This window comes from Eptesicus fuscus, chromosome 7 (assembly GCF_027574615.1).
Source record: "Eptesicus fuscus isolate TK198812 chromosome 7, DD_ASM_mEF_20220401, whole genome shotgun sequence".
Lineage (NCBI taxonomy): Eukaryota > Metazoa > Chordata > Mammalia > Chiroptera > Vespertilionidae > Eptesicus > Eptesicus fuscus.
In genome coordinates, this window is record NC_072479.1 from 84,612,584 (window position 1) to 84,635,591 (window position 23,008).

Consider the following 23,008-nt stretch of genomic DNA (forward strand, 5'->3'; position numbering starts at 1 on the left):
GTATTTTGCGCATAATTGAAGTTTCCCTTAGAACAGGTTGCTTTGATGATAATTCACACATGGTTAGCCAATACAATTTTAAAAGTAATACTTTTTGTTTAAAAGTTGGTTACCAATACTTTTATTTATTTTATTTATTTATTTATTATTTTTTTAAATTTCTTTATTGATTAAGGTATCACATATTTGTCCTCGTCCTCCCATTCCCATCCCACACCCCTCCCCACACATGCCCCCACCCCCCTGTTGTCCTTAACCACCGGTTAGGCTCATATGCCTGCACACAAGTCCTTTGGTTGATCTCCCCCTTTACCCCCACCCTTCCCAACCCTCCCGCCGAGGCCCGACAGTCTGATCCATGCCTCCTTGTTTCTGGGTCTGTTCTTGTTCGTTACCAATACTTTTAAATCCCAAATATTTTTTCAAAGAGAAGCTAAATTATTTAATTTTATATGCAAGAGATGTATGTGATTGCAACTCGTGTGAGGGAAGTGGCATGCAGTTATTAAAAATCAAGATGAATTACAAACTTAGCTAGGTAGAAGATCTATAAAATGTTGATAAAAATGTTAATAGAGCAACTAAAGTCATAGATGGGAAAAAACATGACCTCATAGCTTAAAGGTCTTTTCTTGAATGAAAAAGCATTTGCATCCCTGTATTAAAGGTCCTGTTGATAACAAGGGAATGAGATGTTTAAGAATAATATTTGTAGTGCAAAATAAAATAATATTTAAGTAAAAACTGGAAGCACATGCTTATAATGCTACTGTTAATCTGAAACTCCAAATCATAAATATTTTTGATGTAGCTAGGCATTTATTAATGTTGCTAAATTCCAGGATATGCAACATACATTTTCAAAGTGACAGAATGGATACTTCTACCATGTTATGTAACAGACTTAAAATATATAGAAAAATTATTCCTTAATTAAAAATAACACTCATATTGCTACTAGAAAAGATCATAATTATATTTTGAGAATGATTATGTTTGCGTCTGTGCACATACATTTTGTTATAATCTGATCACTAGAGTTTTTGAGAAACTAACAGAAACAGGTCAATTGAAAACAAATTTTATAACGAATCATCACAGTATAAATTTTGGACATGCATGAGTATATATAGTGCTGTTTTTATAATAATCTACATTTAGGTAAAATAGCTAAACATTGTAAATAAAGGAAAGGGTGGAAAAGTGTAATATAATATTTTAAATATGATGGTATGGAGTATAATATTGTAGAGATGCTATACATGTATAGATAATGCAATTCTTTAAAAATGAAGAATTCTGTTTTATGGTTTACCTTTGATGTATTCTTCAAATGATGTTAAACAAAGAAAAAGCTGCAATTAAATGGTGGTAATTATGTGGGTTGTGAATTTATACTAATGGAGCAGCAAGGGCTGTTCCTTGGAGCTGGGAATGATGTCAGAATTCTCATTTTCCCCATACTCCTACACTAGAGGTGGGAACCTTTTTCTGCCGAGGGCCATTTGGATATTTATAACATCATTCGTGGGCTATACAAAATTATCAACTTAAGAATTGGCCTGCTATATTTGGTCAAACATTTAATTAACTCACCCCTAATGCCTTGGCAGAATTAGACCAACTGACTTCACGGGCCTTACATGGCCCATGGGCTGCACAGTCCCCACCCCTCTCCTATAAATATGTAATAAGTTGAACTGCAAGCATGTCTAGACTCTGGGTTACTTCTGTGTATCAATAACAATAATGATATTGATAATGGTTTTAATGATAAGAAATATACTGTCTATTTTACTAAGTAACATTTTCCTAAAAAATGTACATACATTATTTTGGACACTTAGTATTTTACCAAACATTGTCACTGTAACTATCTTGACTTGGAGCAAGGTAATATACAAACCAAGCCAAATACATTTAGATTCAGATGTTGAGTTTATTGGATACTCTTTCATGTAAATGACTTAAATAATCTGATTATCTCATACTCTTTATAAGATAACCCAAAACATTATTTAGTTTTTAGTGTTACTAAACTCCCCTTTAGTAAGCGAGCTACAGTAATTGAGCCAACTTATGAGCAACCCTTACTTCTAATAAGTGGGCCTTAGGAGTAAGTGAGTAAATGTGTGACTAGGAGTAAGTCCATACACATGCAGCAACCTAAGGAACATAGAACTATAAAGAACAGCGCCCTATTTTTGACAAAGAAGTATAGCAATGGACTAGAAAAAGAAAACCAAGCCCCAGGCTGGGGTTATTGTAATTGATGTATTGTAATCTGCATATTTGAATGGTAGGTGAGATCAAGTTCTGCACTTTCTCTTTCTCCATCACAAGAGCCTTTGTGGGGGACTCAACAGCAGTTAAGCCACAATCCAAGAAATGCGATGGCCAAGACATGCATTGCTGGTCCCATACAACTTGGAGAAGAAAGACTGACGTGACTATATCCTACCCTGGGACCAAAGTGTTGGGGAAAGCAGATATTATCACTGATTTCTTGTTAACTACCCTCTCTCACCCACCAAATAAATGTTCATTTTAAGAATCTGAGTGTAGACATTGTTAGTTTGAACTTATCCACCCAGGTGACTTATAGGAGAGGAACAAATAACTCATTTCTATTGATGAAATAGTTGTATCTCTGATCCATAGGTCTAGTGCTGAAGGCATCAGAATATACACTGAGTGGCCAAATTATTATGATCTCTGAACGCATAATAATCTGGCCATTCAGTGTACTTCTCTTGAGTACCTAATTTATTTGATATCAAAGATACTATAAATAGTACATCTGATCAGTTTTCCCCTTTGCACTGGCTGATAGCTCAGGGCAAATAGGTGGTTGATCTCCAGCAAAAGTCTAGAACACTTTTGGTACCCATTTGAGATACAAATACACTGAGTGGCCATATTATGCATTCAGAGATCATAATAATCTGGCCACTCAGTGTATATCAAGCACAGCAAGGCACATTTTCTTGAACCATAGTGAGTGCACATATCAGATAGAAACCCATATCTGTACTGATCTTTGAGGAAGAGACATGCCATTTCCCTCAATGTCTCGGGTGGTTTATCTGCTCTCCATCAGTAAGTGGCTTCTCCTTGCAAGATCTTGATTAGACCCCATCTCCTCTGGGTCAGGGACACCCTGTAAGGGGCGTCTGCATCATCACACAGTCATTCTCCATTCTGTCATTCGAGACACTAGATATGTTGTCTAGAGTAATCTATGTCCTATTCGGGACCTTAGGACCAATCTTCACAAGAACAGATGGATCTGAACGGTTTGTTTGATGAATTTGAGAAACATATATAGGCAAACTTTTTTGTCTCCTAGTACATCAAAGCCCATCCCATAGACTATAGCTTATCAAATTTTACTTTAAAAAAATCAATATAAATGCAGCCTTAGAGGACTAAAGAAATGCATAACCATTCTTATTTGGAGCACGAGACTCTAATACTTGTCGGTGTGGGGTTGGTGAGTAAGTTAGACTGGTCTTATCTAAGGTTTGTTACAAGGAAGAGCCAGTGGGATATGTTTGTCCTCTAAGGATTTTGGGGGGAGAGGGGGAAAGTAGCTATAAGTTTTGAAAACTGAAAGCGTATGCTAGATGAAACAAAAATCTACAATAAAACATGAAAGGATGTTTGTGGATAGCAGTGATTAAGCTGGGCAAATATCCTCCATTTGTGAAAGATGAAATCTCTGTCCCTTCAAGCTGTGATCCTGACCCCAGCTAATGGTTTCCTGGGCTAGGGTACGGCCAAAGAAACAGTAAAGATCTCTTTTTACCTAAATAAACATAAAGGCAGTACTTTAATTTAATTACTTTCAAAGGAGTCCTTGGTAAGTTCAATACATGAAAGTTACGATTGTGATTCAGAAAAAACCGGGAGCCTATTTCTTTGATGACAAATAAATGGAAAAGCTTGCTATCGTCAGGATCAGATGGATCATCTCAGCTAGGGGAGCATCTGCTGCTGGCTTCACTGAGACTAATGGGAGGTCTATCAATGTGGTCCTAGAGAGGGGAAAGACAATAGAAAGAGTCAAATAGAAAGCTGATGTATGTTATTTCACTGGAGATGTCGCAGACACAGGGAGGAAACAGGAAGACTTCACGCCAAGAAAGGTAGTATTATTGATAGGAGCTCATAAGATCTTCAGTGGAATTACCTTACTTACATTCACATAAGTAGTAGTTAATTATTATTTTTAAAATTTCTTTATTGATTAAGGTATTATATGTGTGTTCTCATCCCTCCCTTAACCCCCCCCCCCCACTCATTCCCTCACCCCCCTGGTGTTTGTGTCTATTGTTTAGGCTTAATTCATGCATACAAGTCCTTTGGCTGATCTCTCCTCCTTTCCCCCAACCTCCCCTATACAAGTATATAGTCAATATCACTCAGGTAGTCAGTATTTTAAAAAATAATTAGGCTAAAGTAGAACTTTGCATGTATTTTCTCACTATTTCTTGGAGGAAATGTCATTCTTTATAACTGACAATTATAAAATCAACTAGCTTTCCCGTTGCAGGAAAATTTCTGCAATGGGATTTCCTGCTGCACTCTACCCCGCCTCCGTTCCTCCTTTGCCGCCCGCCTCGCCTTCTCCTCCGGCCCGCCCGCGTTTCCCTTCACCCCCGGCCCCGCCTCCGCTCCGCCTTTATCACCCGCCTCCGCCTTCTCCGGCCCGCCCGCGTTTCCTTTCGCCCCCGGCCCCACCTCCGCCCCGCCCTTGCCGCCCGCCTCGCCTTCTCCTCCAGCCCGCCCGCGTTTCCCTTCGGCCCCGGCCCCGCCTCCGCCCCGCCCTTGTCGCCGGCCCCGCCTTCTCCTCCAGCCCGCCTTCGTTTCCCTTTGCCCACGGCCCTGACTTCGCTCCTCCCTTCTCCTCCCCCAGCTCCCCTGGCTTGCTTGCTTCTTCGAAGCTTTACTCCCCTTTGCAGCTCTTGGCTTCTTTTGACACTGTCTTGATATGCAAATTAGCCGCCATCTTTGTTGGTGTAATTTGCATACTCGTCCTGATTGGTTGGTGGGCGTGGCTTAGGTGTAGCGAAGGTGCGGTCAATTTGCATATTTGTCTATTATTAGATTAGATGTTCACAAATTTTTAATTATGGTCATTGTTATAGTTTAATTATTTTGGACTGTCACTATAGCATAGAGATAGATTTAATTAATTGTTATTTGCCCAAACATTTTGTAATAATAGACCTTATATCTTATATAATAAAAGCCCAGTGACCAAACGGTGGAATGACCAGAATGACCGGTCAACCAGCCGGTAGCTATGAAACGCGCTGACCCAGACCTTGTTGCCTGTGCCCTGACAGCCCAGAATCCAGTTCACCTGCCCCCCAGACCCTGACAGGAGGGAGGTGGGAGCCTGATTCCTCCCGGAATCAGCCATTGGTTAGCTTGCTGCTGGGGCCAACCTCCCAATGTCCCTCCCCCCTGCAGTCCCCACCCCCCAATTGGCCCCGACCACCAGCCAGGCCGAGGGGCCCCACCTGTGCATGAATTTGTGTACCAGGCCTCTAGTTTATACATAAAATAACACCTTTATCATGATAAATATAAAACACAACCATTGTAAGAATGAAGCATGTAGAGGCAGTTCAACCCAGGAGCTGAGACAGATCTATACTTAATGCACATTTTTAAAAATGTGATTATTAGCTTGGACTTAAAATTCAACTCATAGCATATAGTGCTTGTGATTGTTTATATTTGTCATTATATCCTTTAGATTAACTTTCTCCTTCAGTGTAACTATGAACTCAACTATTCTTTTATGACTAAGCATCTCCTGGTTGACTTGTTGCTATCTGGTTTTTGTAAACTGCTAAACCATGCCTACCAATGGAGTCCTCTTCTCTGGTAGCCTTTTATATCACTTCAGAGCATTTCTGAAAATATCAGAGACCTCTGGGGACTATTGCCCCACTGCCACGAAACCTAGCGTTTCCTACCCACCTCCAATTCCCTGGGCTGGAAGTAGCTCTCTTTCATGAAAAATGAAGCCCCCACAGAGGCTCCCACATCCTGGGTGCTAGAACTACAAGTTTTTAGTTTTTATATGACTTCTAGTTAGAACCACAAAGACTTGAGTGCAGTGTTGGTTATTTCAGTGTTCGTATAGCAATCTTTCATGAGTTCATACATAGGTTGTAAAATTTCCTCTAGTTTTAAGGAGTTACTTTCTTTTCTTGCTTTTTTACTAGTTTTACAGTCAAGTCTTACTCATTTTCTCTTACCTGTGTTCCCAATAGGATTACCAACTAAATTAGCACTCATTCCTTTAACAAAGTTATTAAGGTCCTACTATTTGCCAAGCCCACCCTGTTCTAGGAGCTGGAAATAGATCAGTGGTCAGCAACAAAATAGATCCCTTCCTCATGGAGCTTCCTTGATTTCCAAGGTTATGTAGTGGTTAAGGTTAATATAATGTAAGTGCCTGACATTGAGCTTTTGATTGCTGAGGCATCTATTTCAAAGACATCAGTCTTGAACAAACATATTGCTAACGGAATGACACAGCTACTAGTAAAAACACCTAGATAAGAAGCCAGGTCACTCCAACCCATGAAGTTACCCATTTAGAAAGTCTTGGGCAACCTAGATAATGGACCACATGAGTTAACTCTGCTTTTCCCTTCCTGGGCCATAATTCCCACTTTTATGTTTTACATTTACCAATAAAGAGTGAACCTGTGGCCCTAACCGGTTTGGCTCAGTGGATAGAGTGCTGGCCTGCGGACTGAAGGGTCTCGGGTTTGATTTCGGTCAGGGGCATGTACCTTGGTTTTGGGCACATACCCAGCAGGGAGTGTGTAGGAGGCAACTGATGGATGTTTCTCTCTCATCAGTGTTTCTAACTCTCTATCCCTCTCCCTTCCTCCCTGTAAAATATCAATAAAATATATTTTAAAAATTGTTATTAAAGAGTGAACCTGTGAAACCTTGGTACCCCACACTCAACCCCAATAAAGGTAGACCCCCAAGACTGCACTTTCTCTTTTTCTCTACCTATGACTTCCATGTGGCCTTGGGTGTGCTGTGTATACTCCAGGGCTTGTGAGTAATAAATCTTGTTCTTTAAGTCCCATGATGGCTGTTGCTGGGGTTGGTCTCAAAATCATAAGGACCACAAGGGTTGGTCCATCACAGAAATGGCTCTGGAAGATAAATGTCCCCACAAGTAGTATGGGCCCAGGTGAGTGTCTCAGGCATGATTGCATCTCTATGGATAGGTGAGAAAAACATGAAACAAGTTATTTATCAAACCAGAGTCAATATTGGCTGAATGGGGAGTACATTGTAAGAGGACCAGTGGGCAAAATCCTGTCTTGTTCCTGGAGAATCTTCATGGATTTGCAGCTTGTGGATAGAAATATTTTTTTGCCTGGGTTTAGGAGGCATTGTAAAGCACACTTTAAGGAACTCACAATGAGTGCCAATAATATATTCCAGACCAATTAAGTCAGAATCCCTTTGGGTGCATTAATACAGTATATATACTTACAGCTCCCCAGGCAATTCCAATTTGCAGTCAAGGTTGAAAAATCACCGTATTAGAGGTACTTGTTTGTTGAAGCAAAAAGCAAGCTAAAATATATTTTACTTTAACTCAATTTTTATGGCACAAAAGATTTTACCAAAAGCATAGTTAAAAAGGAGTAATTCCCTCCAACTCTCACTCCCCCATTTTCTTTTACCATATATTTTTCTTACTACTGTTCTTTTCTCAGCTAATAGTAACTTATTCAGAATCAAATAGGTGGTAATTTAGTGAAAATAAAGCTCAAAAATTCATAGTGAAATCGTAGAGAGAGGTCTGATTTTGGTACCCTTGCATATACTTTTACATCATTGTGGAAAATCATTTTCCTTTTTATCTGTTTCTTCAAGAAATACCAAAAAGTTTCCAGGCCCAAGCCAGTTGTTGCTATCCTCATGAAACTAGAAATAACTATTGACCATAGATTTTTGTAGCACCTTCCTCTGTGTTGGAATTGTATTTTGGTTAACCTTTGGTCACATTCTATAGTAATGGTTTATCTAATGTTGCTTTTTCCACTACTCTGTGAGCTCCTTCATGTTGCTTCCCTTTATTACACTTATTTAATCTATAATAGTGACTAAAACATGGATTTTATTATGTGAAATTAAAAAAAATAATGCCTGTATTATGGAGATTACTTTTTAGAGAAATCTATTAAAATTAAGAAACCTGAATCCTAGTATTGAGTTTCAACTGAAAAGGAAAATACAAACCAGTGTAAGTAAATCTACTTCATATTTGCATGCCTGAATTTACTTTTCCAGATGTCCTCACAAATGGAAAATTGTTGCCAGTGCCAATGATGAGTGGGCACATTTACTATTTAATTTGGAAATCGGTAGCTGATTGAAAGTAATGGTAAAGTTTCTCATTCAGATCTGTCAGACTGAATCATCTTGCTCATATTTCAGACCTACAGCTGGAATAAAAGAGAAACCTTTCAGAAGATAAAGTGAGAGAGTATCTGAATTTTTTGAGCATTTTAAATATAAAAGTGAAAAGTATCAAACTGGATATTATTCTACATCTTGACAGCAAAACATCGGTGAAACAGAATATTAGCTTTCTGGATTCCTTCTACAGAAATGCCATCTGGAACTGAAACTCTTTTTCTGGTAGCTGTAATGGGAGAATTCATAACTGGAATGTTGGGGAATGGGTTCATTGTACTAGTTAATTGCATTGACTGGGTGAAGAGTCAAAAACTCTCAGCAGCTGACTGTATCCTCACCAGCCTGGCTCTCTCCAGAATCACTCTTCTTTGGATATCACTAGCTGACTCATTTCTAATGGTGTTGTGGCCACATTTTTATGCCATTGATAAACTAGCAAAACTTATTGCCATTTTTTGGATACTGTGCAATCACCTAGCTACCTGGTTTGCCACCTGTCTAAGCATTTTCTATTTCTTTAAAATAGCCAATTTCTCCCACCCCTGCTTTGCCTGGCTGAGGTGGAGAACTGGCAAAGTGCTACTTGTGCTTTTACTGGGATCTTTGTTCTTCCTGCTTTTGAAACTTGTGTTAATAGATTCATTCAATGGTTTCTGGATTAAAGTTGAAAATATGTATGAAAGAAACTCAACATGGTCTCCAGGTATAAGTGAAACTCTGTATCTTAACAGCTTGATGGTTTCTAATTTTATCTACTTAATTCCCTTTCTTCTGTCCCTGAGTTCACTGCTCCTTTTATTTCTTTCCTTGATGAGATATACCAGGAATGTGCAGGTGAACTCCAGCTCTAGCGACTTCCGCACAGAAGCCCATAAAAGGGCCATGAAAATAGTGTTATCTTTCCTCCTCCTCTTCATACTACATTTTTCTTCCGTTGTATTAACAGGTTGGTGTTTCCTTGTAGTGCAGAAGCACCAGGCCAATCTGGCTGTCATGTTAACATGGACTATTTTCCCTTCGGGCCACTCATTTATCTTAATTTTGGGAAACAGCAAGCTGAGACAAACTGCGTTGGGACTATTGCGGCATCTTAACTGCCACCTGAAAAAGGGTGAAACCTGAGCTTCACAAACTTTAACAGAACTTCCTATACTCCAGGAGAATTAAATCACTGAAGATACATTTTAACTTGTTTTTCTCACTGGATTCTTTTGGATATTATTGAGCATCGCAAACTTTCCCTATAATGGCCTATAAACTAACAATCTACTCGACATTTTTTAAGAAGCAAGCATCGTCATTATAACACTTGCTAGTAACAAAACAAATTTAGACAATATGAATATAAAATATATAATGCAGCATGTACTAATATTATGTGCCCTGGCAAATATTTATTGTATTTATATGTGAGGAAAACACATGATTATCAATAATAACAAAAGCGTAAAATGCTAATTAGACCGGACGTCCTTCCGAAGACCTTCTGGATGAAGCCGGGGCTGTGAGGGAAGCCTGGGTCCTAGGTGCCAGAGAGAAGCCAGTGCCGGCAGCCTGGGGAAGGAAGGCCTACTCTTGCACGAATTTTGTGCATCAGGCCTCTAGTTTAGAAATAAAATCCCTTCCAAGTTGGAGCAAGTGAAATATTTTTACAATATTAAGTTAAAAATCAATCAAGGAATAAAAATGCTAGATACACATAATCTCATAACAACAGACATAACTTTTGAAACAAAGAAGCAGACTATCATTAGAATCCAAGCTAGAGTAGACACTATCTTTGCTGAATTTATAAAAGGAAACTGAATAATTATCACTATGTATATAATAAAGTTATATGTCTACTCTGCAAAGATCACCTAGACAGTGAGTTTGTATGTAGGGTATGTGTGCATGTGAAAATTATATGAATACTAGTGTCCTTGTCAGAGAGGACAAACATGACCAGCTTACCAGGGATAAAAACAGAAAGGAAAGTTTATAAGGAAATTCACATATTTGTATAAGTTTTAGAAATGTCTCTGTGTATATATAGTGCTCAGTTGACTTTTTATTAAATAATTTTAAAATGAAATCAAAGTAGCTGAAAATGTATATAATCTTAAAAACAGCAGGTAGTAAAATTGTGCTTGATGATATTACAATTTTGAAGTTTGCAATATAGTAATTTTAGAGATTATGATTATAAACATAGTAAAAAACTATCAATAATGAAATCTTTGCTAGGGTTTACAACTGTCATATTTCAGTGGTAGAAGCTAACAAGAAGAAACTAGAAAATAAATGTTGACTGCATTTGGGTTATAAGTTAATTTGGATGGGCCTGTAGGTCAAGTCTGAAGCTGGGAGGAATATAAAAACCCTAAGGGCTTTGTAAAGTGTAATCTTACTCCATGGAACTGTGCTACGGGGTGCTCTGATGTATCCATGAGGATGATCATGACACATGCACATACAGACCTACATAAAGATTGAGATTTTTAAACTGTATTTATTATGTTGGACACTATATAAGACATTTTCTTTTTTTTTTTTTTTAAATATATTTTATTTATTTTTTTACAGAGAGGAAGAGGGATAGAGAGTCAGAAATATCGATGAGAGAGAAACATCGATCAGCTGTCTCTTGCACACTCCCTACTGAGGATGTGCCCGCAACCAAGGTACATGCCCTTGACCGGAATCGAACCTGGGACCCTTGAGTCCGCAGGCCGGCGCTCTATCCACTGAGCCAAACCGGTTTCAGCTATATAAGACATTTTCTGAGTGGGGATGGGGTGGTGGTCAAAACATAAACTTCCAGTGATAAGATAGATAAGATTATACTGGGGTTATAATGAACAACATGATTAGTAATAATTAACACTGCTTTATGGTGTATTTGAAAGTTTCTAAAAGAGTGGATGGATCTTAAATATTTTCATCACAAAGAAAGAGATGTTTTCGGGGTATTTATATGAGATGATGGATGTTAACTAAACTTAGTGTGGTAATCATTTCATAATATATGTAAGTCAAGTCATTATGCTGTATATCAAACTTACACAGTGCTGTATGGCAATTATATCTCATAAAACTGAAAGAAAAAATAAAAATAAATTTCCTAATGATTGTACCTGTGATTATCTTGCTTTTGGAAAGGTGAAATTCTAATCACATTGGCTATATTTAGATTCAGATATTGAGGATAGTTTGGCTTAGAAAGTATCCCTTTCAAAAAATGGTTAAAGATTACCTTGTACTTATTAGAAGTAAGCATATATCAAGCACTAAAGCAGGCTTATTTTTAATTCTCAGATTGACCAGTCAAGGTGGGTACTTTGCCATCATTTAATAGTTGAGGACACTGGGGCTTGGGCCGATTAATGGACTCACCTGATTACTTTGCATTTTAAGAGGTCTGCTGATTTAAAAACCCAATCCTTTTACTCTTGTGGCTCTTAACCAGTGGTGTACATTTCAATTACCTGATCAATTTAAAAAATAAAATTTATTTAAATTAATTTTTAATCAAAGAAATAAAGAGAAATCAAAATAATACTGTTAGACTGGTAGTAGAAAACATATCTTCCACCTTTTCTCTTTCCAGCCCTGATTTTTTCCTTCAACCACTTTTAACTCTTAGCTGCCTCTAATTGCAGTTTTTTAAAATAACATGTCTGATATTGCTTTTTTATTGACTGATTCTCTCCCATTACACACACCTCTCCTCTCCAACCTCCCCCCCCCAATGTTACATAATCATGTTATATCCATATTCAGTGCTAACGTAATTATGACTGACTGTATGATTAGTGTTATTCACAGTTGAGGTATGCAGTGTAGTTCCTGAACAAGTTTTTATTTTTCCTGGGTTCATAATTGCCTCGGCTTTGTTTTCTTATTAAAAAAAAAAAAAAAAATCTGCAGACCACTAATTCATCTCCAGACTCCCTGAAACACTAAAAATCTCAACTCTATATTCAAACATACCAGGCATTCAGTTTTTCTTTTAAGACATTCCACCCGACACTCCGTCTTTAAGCATTTATTGACTTACTGCTGTTCTCTTCCACTCTCCTCCCTGTTTAATACAGTTACAATGCTATTTTAGCAACCTTATGGCTACTTTCTCACAAAATGTCTTCTTTCCTCATGAACAAGATGGTCTCTCTCAACTCCCCACTTTATAGAAGACACCGCTCCCACTCCATTTACCCCCTCTCCTCCCTTCAATATCCCCCCTGACAACCGTACTTTTACATGATCACGGGTGACGACATCTGTAACCATAATCAAGAAGTCTCTTAAAAGAAAAAGACGATAAACAGCATTTGCATAAATTATTATGATTATTTAAATGTTATCCATTAAATAGCCAAGCTTTATGCTGAACGGGACTTCCTTTTCTTTGGCGCCCAGGTCTTGAACGGTACCACTCACAGGGATACTGAAGTCGAGTCCACTGTCTTACACTCCCACCCTCTGTTCAACATCCTGCAGCATTTTACATTGTTTGACATCAGAAGGATTGCTCTTCCTGTACAGTTTTTCTTTTTTTATTCTCACTGAAAACTCGATTGTCATTTTCTCTTGGGGGCAATGAAGAAACACATGCCTTCCCCATCATATCCTTAAGATCGTCAGCTTCTTACTCATTCAATATCTTGCTTACGAGTCAATCCAAAATTCCTGAAATTTGTGATTTTTTAAAAATCTTAATTTGAACCATCAACCTGTTGTATTTTACATTTTTCTCCCTGAAAAATGTAGTAGCCTTCTAAGTCTTTGATATAAGGCATCCCGCTCGTCCTGATTTTGTCTTCAGGATGCACAGCTTCTGAAATATTGTCGGGGGCCTTAATTAAATTCTTCGCCGTCGCCGGAAATCTCGCCGGTCCTCTCTAGTCCCCGCAGGATTTCCGGGACTGTCCCGGGGTTTGGCTGGGAGCCGGGAGCGCAGCCGCGCAGGGGCGTCCCTCCAGCCCACTCTCGCGAGACCGAGGGGGCCGCCCCCGCAGCTCCACTCCGCTCCGTCGCGGGGCCTCCTGGGAGTCCGCCATTGTGCCAGTCCAGAGACCGTTAGCGTAACCGCGACTCTAAAAATGTACCTGCAAGCGGATGTTGAGGATCACGGAGCCCGCGACGTAGAAGTACGGGAAATTCGAGCGCAGCTGCCAGGCCAGCTCGAAGAAGGCGAGCAGGGTGCGGGAGAGCCCTTTGCAGAATGCCCCGTAGGAGCTGGGGGCCGCGGCCGGGCGCGGGACCCCGAGAGCCAAGGAAAACGGAGCCGCCACGGTGGCCACGGCCATGGCCTCGGTGTCGCCGCGCGCCCAGTGCTTGGTGCCGAGGGTCGCGGAGGGTCACCGCAGGTTCCCGCGGACCCGCACCGATGGCCGGGACGGCGAAGGTGGGGGCACTAAGCTGTCGCTGCGTCCCCTCGGCGGTGCAGCCGCTGCCTCCGGTGCGGCGCTGCCTGTCAGCCGTTGGCGCCCCGCCCCTTCCTGTCTCCTGTTAGCTTTAGAGTTGAACACGTGGTAGGTACAGGACGGTTTTTTTATATATATTGCTACACGTTATTTTCTATCACACGTATGGACAGCCATAGCGATATATTTTTCACTTTAAAAATGAAAGTAAGCTTAGAAGGGGAAATACAAGGAATTAAGTATGTTAATGTTTGGAGAGGTTTTTTTTTTTTTTTTTTTTTTTAAATCTGTTTCTATTCTCCCTTTGGAGTTTCTTGTATTCTAAAACATATCCCTGGAATCGAAATTTTCCTGTATGCCTAGAAATAAGTACATATTTATAATTATAATTTTACAATGTTATAATAAAATCAATGCAGTTTTTAGTTGCTCAAAGCCACCTGAAAAATACCACAAACTATTGTTCTTCAAGATTTGTCTATTACCTGTACTTGTCCCTTACTGTTATTTACAGAAAACTTTGCTCCTAAATGAGGAAGACTTTAAAAGTCGGGTAATTCTGGGGGGAAAAAACTGAGGGCCATTAAGCAAAATTTCTCAGCTGCAAAACAATTGTTTTTAGAATCCAACAATATTAATTAACTTCCTTGCTTCCTTCTTCTTTGCTGTTGTCCTTCCTTCTTTCCTTTCTTCCAGGAACTGTAATCCTCCAACTGTGTTCTTTTATAAAAAATACTTCTGGCTATTCTGGGCACTTTGCATAGTCATGTACATTTATGAATAGTTATTCACTCACTGCCATTAGAGCCTGCTGGGATTTGATAGGGCATTGCACTGAATATACAGATAATCTATTTACCTGAAAAGACTCTCCTCTTTCCAGATCTTAGTTCAATTGGCCTCCCTGCCTTGCTCAGCTTTCAGATGAATTTAAAATATAACTTTGGCAATTAATTCCCCTTATCTTGGTGTTAACCGGAGGAAATCTTGCTTTTTACTGCTACATTGTACTCAAAAGCCTGTGCTCTCTGAGGTTAACTCTGAAGTATCAAATAACACAGGCTCAAATGAAGAACAATCCTTAGTGACTGGTGTACTTATTAGGCACAATTGGAAGCACTCTGCACAAATACAGAGTGTCCCCCCAAATATGTATACACACTTTAAACACTGCCTTTATAATTATTCCAAGTGTGTGCATACATTTTTTGGGGACACCCTATAGTGTACCTACTACTCACAAAGACCACCCAAAAAGGATATCATTGTTTTCTGACTTTTTGCTGATGATTATACTGAGACAGAAGTTTTAAAAGAGTCCAAGATCACAGAGATAAAAAGCAGAGAATCTGTGTTTTCTTTTCTGTTCTGGCAGTCTGAGTCCAAGATCCTCTGCTAAACACCATCATTGCACAATAAAAATTGTAACTGAGTAAAACCCAAGTGTAGAGGCTGGTTTTTTAAAGATTATCATGATAATCTTTAAAAAAGTAAGTAGTAAAAAAAGAATTAAACAGAAAAATAAAACCATATATTTATATATAGGAGTCTGGAATCTGCAATGAAAAACAGATTCTTTTGAAGTACTTAATATTTACAAAATTTCTAAATATTTAAATTAAATATTAATATTTAAATATCAAATAGACTCAAAAGGGAAACTTTATCAAAGACCTAAGCATGAAAGATATGTATGATAGCTGTTAATAATGGGTTGGAAGTCTGCATGGGAGAAAATTCAAATTTAAACCTAGATGACCTCCTGACACTAATTTTGCATTTTGGAAAGTATAGAACACTTAATTCCATCCATTAGATATACGTGTATTTGTCTGAGTTAGTGGGGGTGTGTTTATGAGCTTGTTGACAATATAGTTATGCAATAGTATTAATTATAAGCAATCAGCTTTTATAGTGTTCCTGAGAAAATCTAGGATGCTTTTGATAGGAAAAGCTTGAATTTTTTGCACATAATTCTAGCATTAAAAAAAAATTTCATAGTGAGGACTCCCTAGTTATGACCAAGCTCTATCTCATAGTTTAGTCATTCACTGTACATTGGGTTTTTTAATTTTACTAATAAACAATGTTGAACACAAATTGTGGAAGGGTCAAACAAGGAAAAAATTGCAAAACAATATGTCTTTATTTGCATCCTACCAAATGAGAATTCAGCTTTCACTTCAACATCAGTTATGAAATAATCCAGCCAGTGGCAGAGACACACACTGTTTAGGAGTCCATGGAAAACAATATTTTCCATAAAGATAGCATTGAACTTTTCTGTTAGCATACCCTGAAGCTTTCCTTGGCATTGGTTACAGAATTGAAACCAGAAATTCACTGCAAATTCAGAAAACAACTGCACATTGAATTTAAGGTCAGAATATTAAAGGAATCCCGACCAGTGATAGTAGGCTTGGATTTCTTTTTCTTTTCAGAAATCATGGCTTTACTACCAACCATTCTTTCCAGCCTATTAACAATACAATGTGTTCTAGGATATTTTGCCAATGGCTTCATAGCGCTGGTGAACTGCATTGACTGGGTCAAGAGACAAAAGATTTCCTGCGCTGATGGAATTCTCACTGCTCTGGCGGTCTCCAGAATTGGTTTGCTCTGTGTACTAGCATTAAATTGGTATGCATATGTGTTTAATCTACCTTTCTATAGATCAGAAGGAAGACTTATTGTTCATATTGTCTGGATAATAAGCCACCATTTTAGTCTGTGGTTTGGTACTAGCCTCAGCATATTTTATTTGCTCAAGATAGCCAATTTCTCCAGCCTTTTATTTCTTCACCTAAAATGGAGAGCTAAAAGAGTGGTTATCATGATACTGTTGGGGACTTTAGCCTTCTTGATTTGTCATCTTACAGTGCTAAGCATAGATGAAAAAATGGAGATGAATGATTATGAAGGAAACATCACTTGGAAGACCCACTTGAGGGACATTATGCACCTTTCAAATAGGACTGTATTCATTCTTGCAAACTTCATACCCTTTACTATGTCTCTGACAGCTGTTCTGCTGTTAATCTTTTCCCTGTGGAAACATCTGAAGAAGATGCAGCTCAATGGCAAAGGATCCCAAGATCCCAGCACCGAGGTCCACATAAGAGCCATGCAAACTGTGATCTCCTTTCTCTTGCTGTTTGTCATTTTCTTCGTGGCACAAATCATCTCAGTTTGGAATTCGAGTACTCAGCAGAACAATTCACTTCACTTGGTTTGCAAGGTTCTTGGAACCCTGTATCCGTCAGGCCACTCATTTATCCTGATTTGGGGGAATAAGAAGCTGAGACAGGCCTTTCTGTCATTTCTGTGGCAGGTGAGGTGCTGGTTGAGGAAAGGGAAATAAGGGGGGCACCTTGTGCCTTCTGACAGAAAACAAACTGATGGAGTCATTAACGTTTTGTACTTCCTAATGTATTTCTTAATGTGTACTGTTTATGGTACATGTATGTAAAATACATTGGTAAGTTACACCTAGAAAAACTTGTACTTAAGTTTATCACAAAAATACATGTGTGTGTGCATGTTTGACAAAAAAGCATAAGATTACCTTTTTTTTAAGGTAAGCAATATAATTTTACAAAATAGTGTAAGGAATTCTTCAGAATCATGAAGTCATGTATTTCACATACATATTCTATGTTATCCTCTTGAAATTGAAGAATTTATGGTCTGTATTTATGCATATTTAAGGACTGACAACCCATCTTGGGAAATCATTGCTACTTTCCATTGTAGTTAGTACCACATATATGTACCACAGTGAATATAGACTTTGTCATTTGAACCTCCAGTCCAGGCGTCCTTAAACTACGGCCCGCGGGCCACATGCAGGTGTTTTTGCCATTTTGTTTTTTTTTACTTCAAAATAAGGTATGTGCAGTGTGCATAGGAATTTTTCATAGTTTTTTTTAAACTATAGTCCGGCCCTCCAACCGTCTGAGGGACAGTGAACTGGCCCCCTGTTTAAAAAGTTTGAGGACCCCTGCTCCAGTCCTTTGGATGGTAAGGATATTCAATTCTAAATCACACACTGAGAAGAGATGCTTGGCATAGATGTTATTCCATTATGAATTCTTCATGGTTAATAGAAAGCAATTAGAACTGTTAGGAAAAGATGCACGTAATGAAATTAAAGAGTGACAAACATTTAGAATGTATTTTACATACATGTACCATAAACAGTACTAAGATTATTTAATATAACAGGTGAAGCTTAGTAACTAATCAAGTTCTACAATTGGGATGAAAAAGAAAGCAAAACTATCATGTTATTTTTAATGCTGTTATGGTTTGCTATACAGTTAGGAAACTCATTTCATACTGTGTTTGAATTTAGAAAGCCTTTTTTAAAGTAAAAAAAAAAGTCATTGAGTTTTCTCTTAAACTGTGTTTAGGCCTATGAATTGCAAATCATCTCCATCTCACTACTTAAAAATTCCTATTAAACTTAAGATAAAAATAACTAATCAAAATGAAAAGACTTTCTTTATGAGCTTGGTGTTATGTATTTTATTCAGTTTCCCCATAGAAGATGATTTAAAGAAGAAGAACACGAAAGATATGAATTGTAAGGCTTGGTAATCCTAAGAGACCACATAAGGGAGATTTTTTTCTCCTCGGTAGCCAAGATCAATTACCGAAGCCAGCACAGTATCTCCCTTCTTTGCATGTTGATAGAGGCTTAAGGAATCCAACATGGCTGGATAGCAGTCTTAAGTTCCAGTTTGATAAAATTGTTGCTTGTCTCTGGGTAGAAGTGTTCCTTCCTTTGTCCAATGACCTCCAGGCCAGCAAACATAAGGTAGTAGGAAGAGGAAACAAATTTTGCTATGAGGTAACACATTTTCATCCCTTCATTCCTGTACTTGTGAATCCTGGTTCCTGGAGAGACAGTACTATTTATTGCATGCTGATTTCAAGCTTATGTAACCTGGAGAACCTTGCTCCAGCCCCGCAAGATATTGCCACTTAATTGGTACTATTACTGAGTCTTCAAAAAGCCATTATACCATTCTGTTAAGATAGCTGCTTCAGGATGGTGGGGAACCTGTTTAAGATGAGTAATTTCATGAGCGTGGGCCCTTTGCCACATCTTTCCTGCTGTAAAGTTGGGTCCTTGATGAGAAGCAATGTTGTATACAGTACCTTGATGGTGGATAAGGGATTGTCTAAGTGCATGCATGTAGTTTCTGCAGAAGGATTGCACTCAGGGAAAGCAAATCCATATCCAGAGCAGGCATCTTTTCCAGTTAGAACAATATATCTCCTTCATTGTGAAAGTAGTCCACCCGGTAACTGGGTGATCACCCTGAGAATGGTGCCATATTTGAGACTCAGTGTTGGTGTCCGCTATTGGCACATTGGGCATTCAGCAGTGACCACTTTGTTCCTACTGCTGTGGTTATGTTTTACATGAGCCCATTGTGTGATACCAGGGGTGGGTGAGAAAAGACTGTTATCCACAGACCCCGTCATCTTGTCTACTTGTTTATTAAAATTTGTGTCGAAGCCACCTTTTGGGAACATTCATATCAAATACCTTCACAATTTTTGCCCATTCAGAGAAGTCTGTCCACGTACCTCTTTCTCAAATTGCCTTATCACTAATTTCCCAATCATGTTCCTTCCAAGCTGCTGAACATCTGGCCAAACCATTGGCCACAGTCTGTGCATCAGTATGTAATCACAGCTCTACCTGTTTCTCCTCCAAAGCAAAGTGAACACCCAGGTACAATGGTCAGAATTCTGTCACTAGGAGCATTTCCCTTCACCGCTGTCATTTGAAGATGTCCCAGAAAGGGACTGCAGTGCTGCAGCTGTCCACTTAGGGATGGAACCTGCATGTTGTACAGAATCATCTGTAAACCAGGCCCAAGACTCCTCTTCCTCCGTCAACTGATTGTAGGGAACTCTCCATGAGGCCAGCGGTGCAGGCTGGAAAAGAAAGGGCAGTGTAGCAGGAGAGGGGACCATGGGCATTTGGGCCACTTCTTCATGTAACTTACTGGTGCCATCAGGGCCTGCTTGGGCATGATCTTTTATATTCCACTTCCATTCGCTGATGTGTATGTGCAACTTCATGACTCCATTGGTGAGAAAACACTCAAAGCTTAAAGGTCAGGGCAGGTCACATGGTAACTTGGTGGCTGATGGCCATGTGTTTTATCTCTATGAAGGTCCAGTAGCAGGCTCAGAGCTGTCTCTAGCTCCAGAGGGTGGCAAGACTGCTCCAACATCCCAAGGACCTGCACTGTGATTCACCCATAGAGTCCTGTCAAAGGCTGAAAACAGCATCCTTATCTGTCACTGACACTTCATATAAGAGAGTATAGAATCTATTTTATTAATATATTCCAGAGGTAGGCAAGATTTAATACACAAAAGTAGGTGAAGGATTTTGTTATGGAATACAGATGGAGAGCTGGCTGCTTTGATTGTATCACTTCAGTTTCAGCACAGAATAAATACAGATAGCAAAAATTCACTGGTGCAGAACTGGAAGCACCACAATCCTTTCCAGAAGAAGCATATTCTTACACAGACAAATCAACAAACTTACAACTAGCAAGTCAAATTCTGAGGCATTTCTCACCAGACAGAGAAGAGTTTTTTCTTTACCAAATAGGGCAAAATCAAATTCTCTATTATTGCCACTGTTCATTTGCTATTGCTCTGTAACAGATTACCACAAATGTAGTGGCTAAACCCTATAAACACACATATGTTATTTCTGTGGGGTTTTTTGGGTTCAAGAATCTCTGTAAGACTTAGCTGTGTTCTCTGTTTCAGAATATTACAAAGCTGTAGGGGTTTCAATTATATTGAACTAGAGGCCCAGTGTAAGAAATTCATGCATGGGTAGGGTCCGTAGGCCTGGCTGGTGATCAGGGCCCATTGGGGTCTTCCAGCTGCCAGCCAGAGCCTGCCTTCCCCTGGCTGCCAGCTGCTGACTGCCATCTGGGGCCTTCCTTCATTCCGCACTGTCTCCTGGTGGTCAGCATACGACATAATGAGTGGTTGAACTCCTGGTTGGTCGAACTCCTGAGGGGACAATTTGCATATTACCCTTTTATTAGATAAGATTCTTACCTGCATGCTTGACTAGAGAAGAGCCTACTTTCAAGCTCATGCAAATTGTTGTTAGAGTTCATTTTCTTGCAGCGCTCGGCATAGGTACTTTGTAACGTGACTGTTTACTTCTTCAAGGCTAATAAGAATCTCTCTTACTCAGGGGAGGCCCAGCATTCTCAAAAAGCTTTACCCGATTGCATCAGGCACATGAAGGATAATCTCTCTTTTGATGAACTCAAAACCAGTTGATTTGGGATCTTAATTACATGTACAATTCCTTTATGCTTGCCATATTCTGAAGGCTAGGAGTAAGTCATAAGTCTTGCCCACACTGAAATTATATGTGGTATGAACATATGGGAACAGTAATCATGGAGGCCCCTGTAGGATCTGTACACCACAGCAACCACAAATGAGGAATAATATATTGGTAGTGCACAAAATGAAACAAGAACCAACTTGGTCATGTACATGTTCATGAAAAGACTCCTCTGTAAGAGAAACAGTGCTATTGGTGGGTCTCACCAGTGGTTTGACATCTCCAGAGCATTGAGGGCTGGGCTGACTTTTGGGAGTGTTGAAATTGTGTTATGTAACCCTAAATTTTATATATATATATCCCATTCCAAGGCAAAGGTTTTAATTTTCTTGATGGTGTTATTTTTCAGGAAATCTAATTCATTACTTTTGTTGTTGTTTAGTGTGTGTGTGTTGTGTCCTAGGTATGAATCTTTGTCTATCCCCAGGTTACAAAAATATTATATATATTCTAGAAGCTTCATTATATTATCCATATATATAAAGAGCCAGGGGTCATCACAGCTAAGATGACCCAACGGATGACTGAACAGGCTGAGTGGGGTGACCAAGCCGGCAGGGGGTTAGTGAGGGACAACCAAATAACTGAACAGCAGGCTGTGTGGGGTGACCAGGTGGGCGGGGGGGGGGGGGGCAGTATAGGGCGACTAGGCCAGCAGGGAGGGCAGCGAGTTGACCAGGACAGTAGTGGGGGCAGTTACGGGTAACAAGGCCGGCAGAGGGGGGCAGTTGGGGGTGACCAGGTTGGCAAGGGGCTGGGCCGTAAGGGGCAACCAGGCTGGCGGGGGGCAGTTGCAGGCAACCCGATTGGCAGAGAGGGGCAGTTAGGTGCAACCAGGAAGGCGGGGGGGTGCAGTTGGGGGTGATCAGGCCGGCGGGGGGGGGGGGGGGGGCAGTTAGGGGCAATCAGGGCAATAGGCAGAGGTAGTTAGGGGTGATCAAGCTAGCAGGGGGGCCAGTTAGGGGCGATCAGGCAGGCAGGCAGGTGAGCAATTAGGAGCCAGTGGTCCCAGATTGTGTGAGGGATGTCTGACTGCCGGTTTAGGCCTGAACACCAGCATCGGGCCAAAACTAGCATTTGGATATCCCCCAAGGGGTCCCAAATTGGAGAGGGTGCAGGCTGGGCTGAGGCCACCCTCCTCTGTGCACAGATTTCATGCACTGGGCCTCTAGTCTATATATATGAAAGCCTAATATGCTGACCACTCAAGCAGTTGCAATGACATGCGCTGACCACCAGGGGGCAGATGCTCCAACCTGTAGGTTAGCTTGCTGCTGTGGTCTGGCTGATCGGGACTGGGCAACACAGGGCCAGACACTCCCTGGAGTCCTCCCTCAGTCCCTCCCCAGCCAGCCAGGTGGAGGGACCCACCCATGCACAAATTCGTGCACTGGGCCTCTAGTCTTTTATATTTAGGTCTATGATCTTCTCAAATTAATTTTATTGTATGGTGTAAAATAAGAATTGAAGTTTATTTTTCCATGCTGTTACTCACTTTCCCAGCAACATTTATTGAAGAATTTTATTATTTCCTATTGAATTGTTTTAGTTCCTTTGTTATAATATAAACTCTGAAATAATATCCAAGGTAAGAAGCTGCTTTTAGCATTAATTATTCATGAAATAAAGATTAAGCAGTCATAAAAGAATTAAACAGAGAAAGTCAAACTGAATTTCATACATAGAGAAGTCTAGACTTTCCAATGGAAACTACATG

The 23,008-nt window shown here is 39.8% G+C and overlaps 3 protein-coding genes across 3 annotated transcripts; 2 read left to right on the forward strand and 1 right to left on the reverse strand.

Annotated features, from left to right (window-relative positions):
- Positions 1-8,667: 8,667 nt before the first annotated feature.
- Positions 8,668-9,597, forward strand: LOC103285438 (taste receptor type 2 member 42-like). The gene has a single exon (XM_008140853.2). It carries the CDS (start codon positions 8,668-8,670, stop codon positions 9,595-9,597), a length of 930 nt encoding a protein of 309 aa, XP_008139075.2.
- A 3,626-nt stretch (positions 9,598-13,223) lies between these two features.
- Positions 13,224-13,959, reverse strand: SMIM10L1 (small integral membrane protein 10 like 1). Its single transcript, XM_028143936.2, has one exon. The coding sequence runs from the start codon at positions 13,764-13,766 to the stop codon at positions 13,554-13,556; it is 213 nt and encodes a 70-aa protein (XP_027999737.2). The 5' UTR covers positions 13,767-13,959; the 3' UTR covers positions 13,224-13,553.
- Positions 13,925-17,303, forward strand: LOC103285436 (putative taste receptor type 2 member 33). Its single transcript, XM_054719270.1, has 2 exons — positions 13,925-13,991; positions 16,325-17,303. The coding sequence occupies exon 2, from the start codon at positions 16,330-16,332 to the stop codon at positions 17,242-17,244; it is 915 nt and encodes a 304-aa protein (XP_054575245.1). The 5' UTR covers positions 13,925-13,991; positions 16,325-16,329; the 3' UTR covers positions 17,245-17,303.
- Positions 17,304-23,008: the final 5,705 nt, after the last annotated feature.

Bases quoted from the DNA above. Each gene is read 5' to 3' on its own strand.
- LOC103285438 (XM_008140853.2), top strand. From the start codon at position 8,668: ATGCCATCTGGAACTGAAACTCTTTTTCTGGTAGCTGTAATGGGAGAA.
- SMIM10L1 (XM_028143936.2), bottom strand. From the start codon at position 13,766: ATGGCCGTGGCCACCGTGGCGGCTCCGTTTTCCTTGGCTCTCGGGGTC.
- LOC103285436 (XM_054719270.1), top strand. From the start codon at position 16,330: ATGGCTTTACTACCAACCATTCTTTCCAGCCTATTAACAATACAATGT.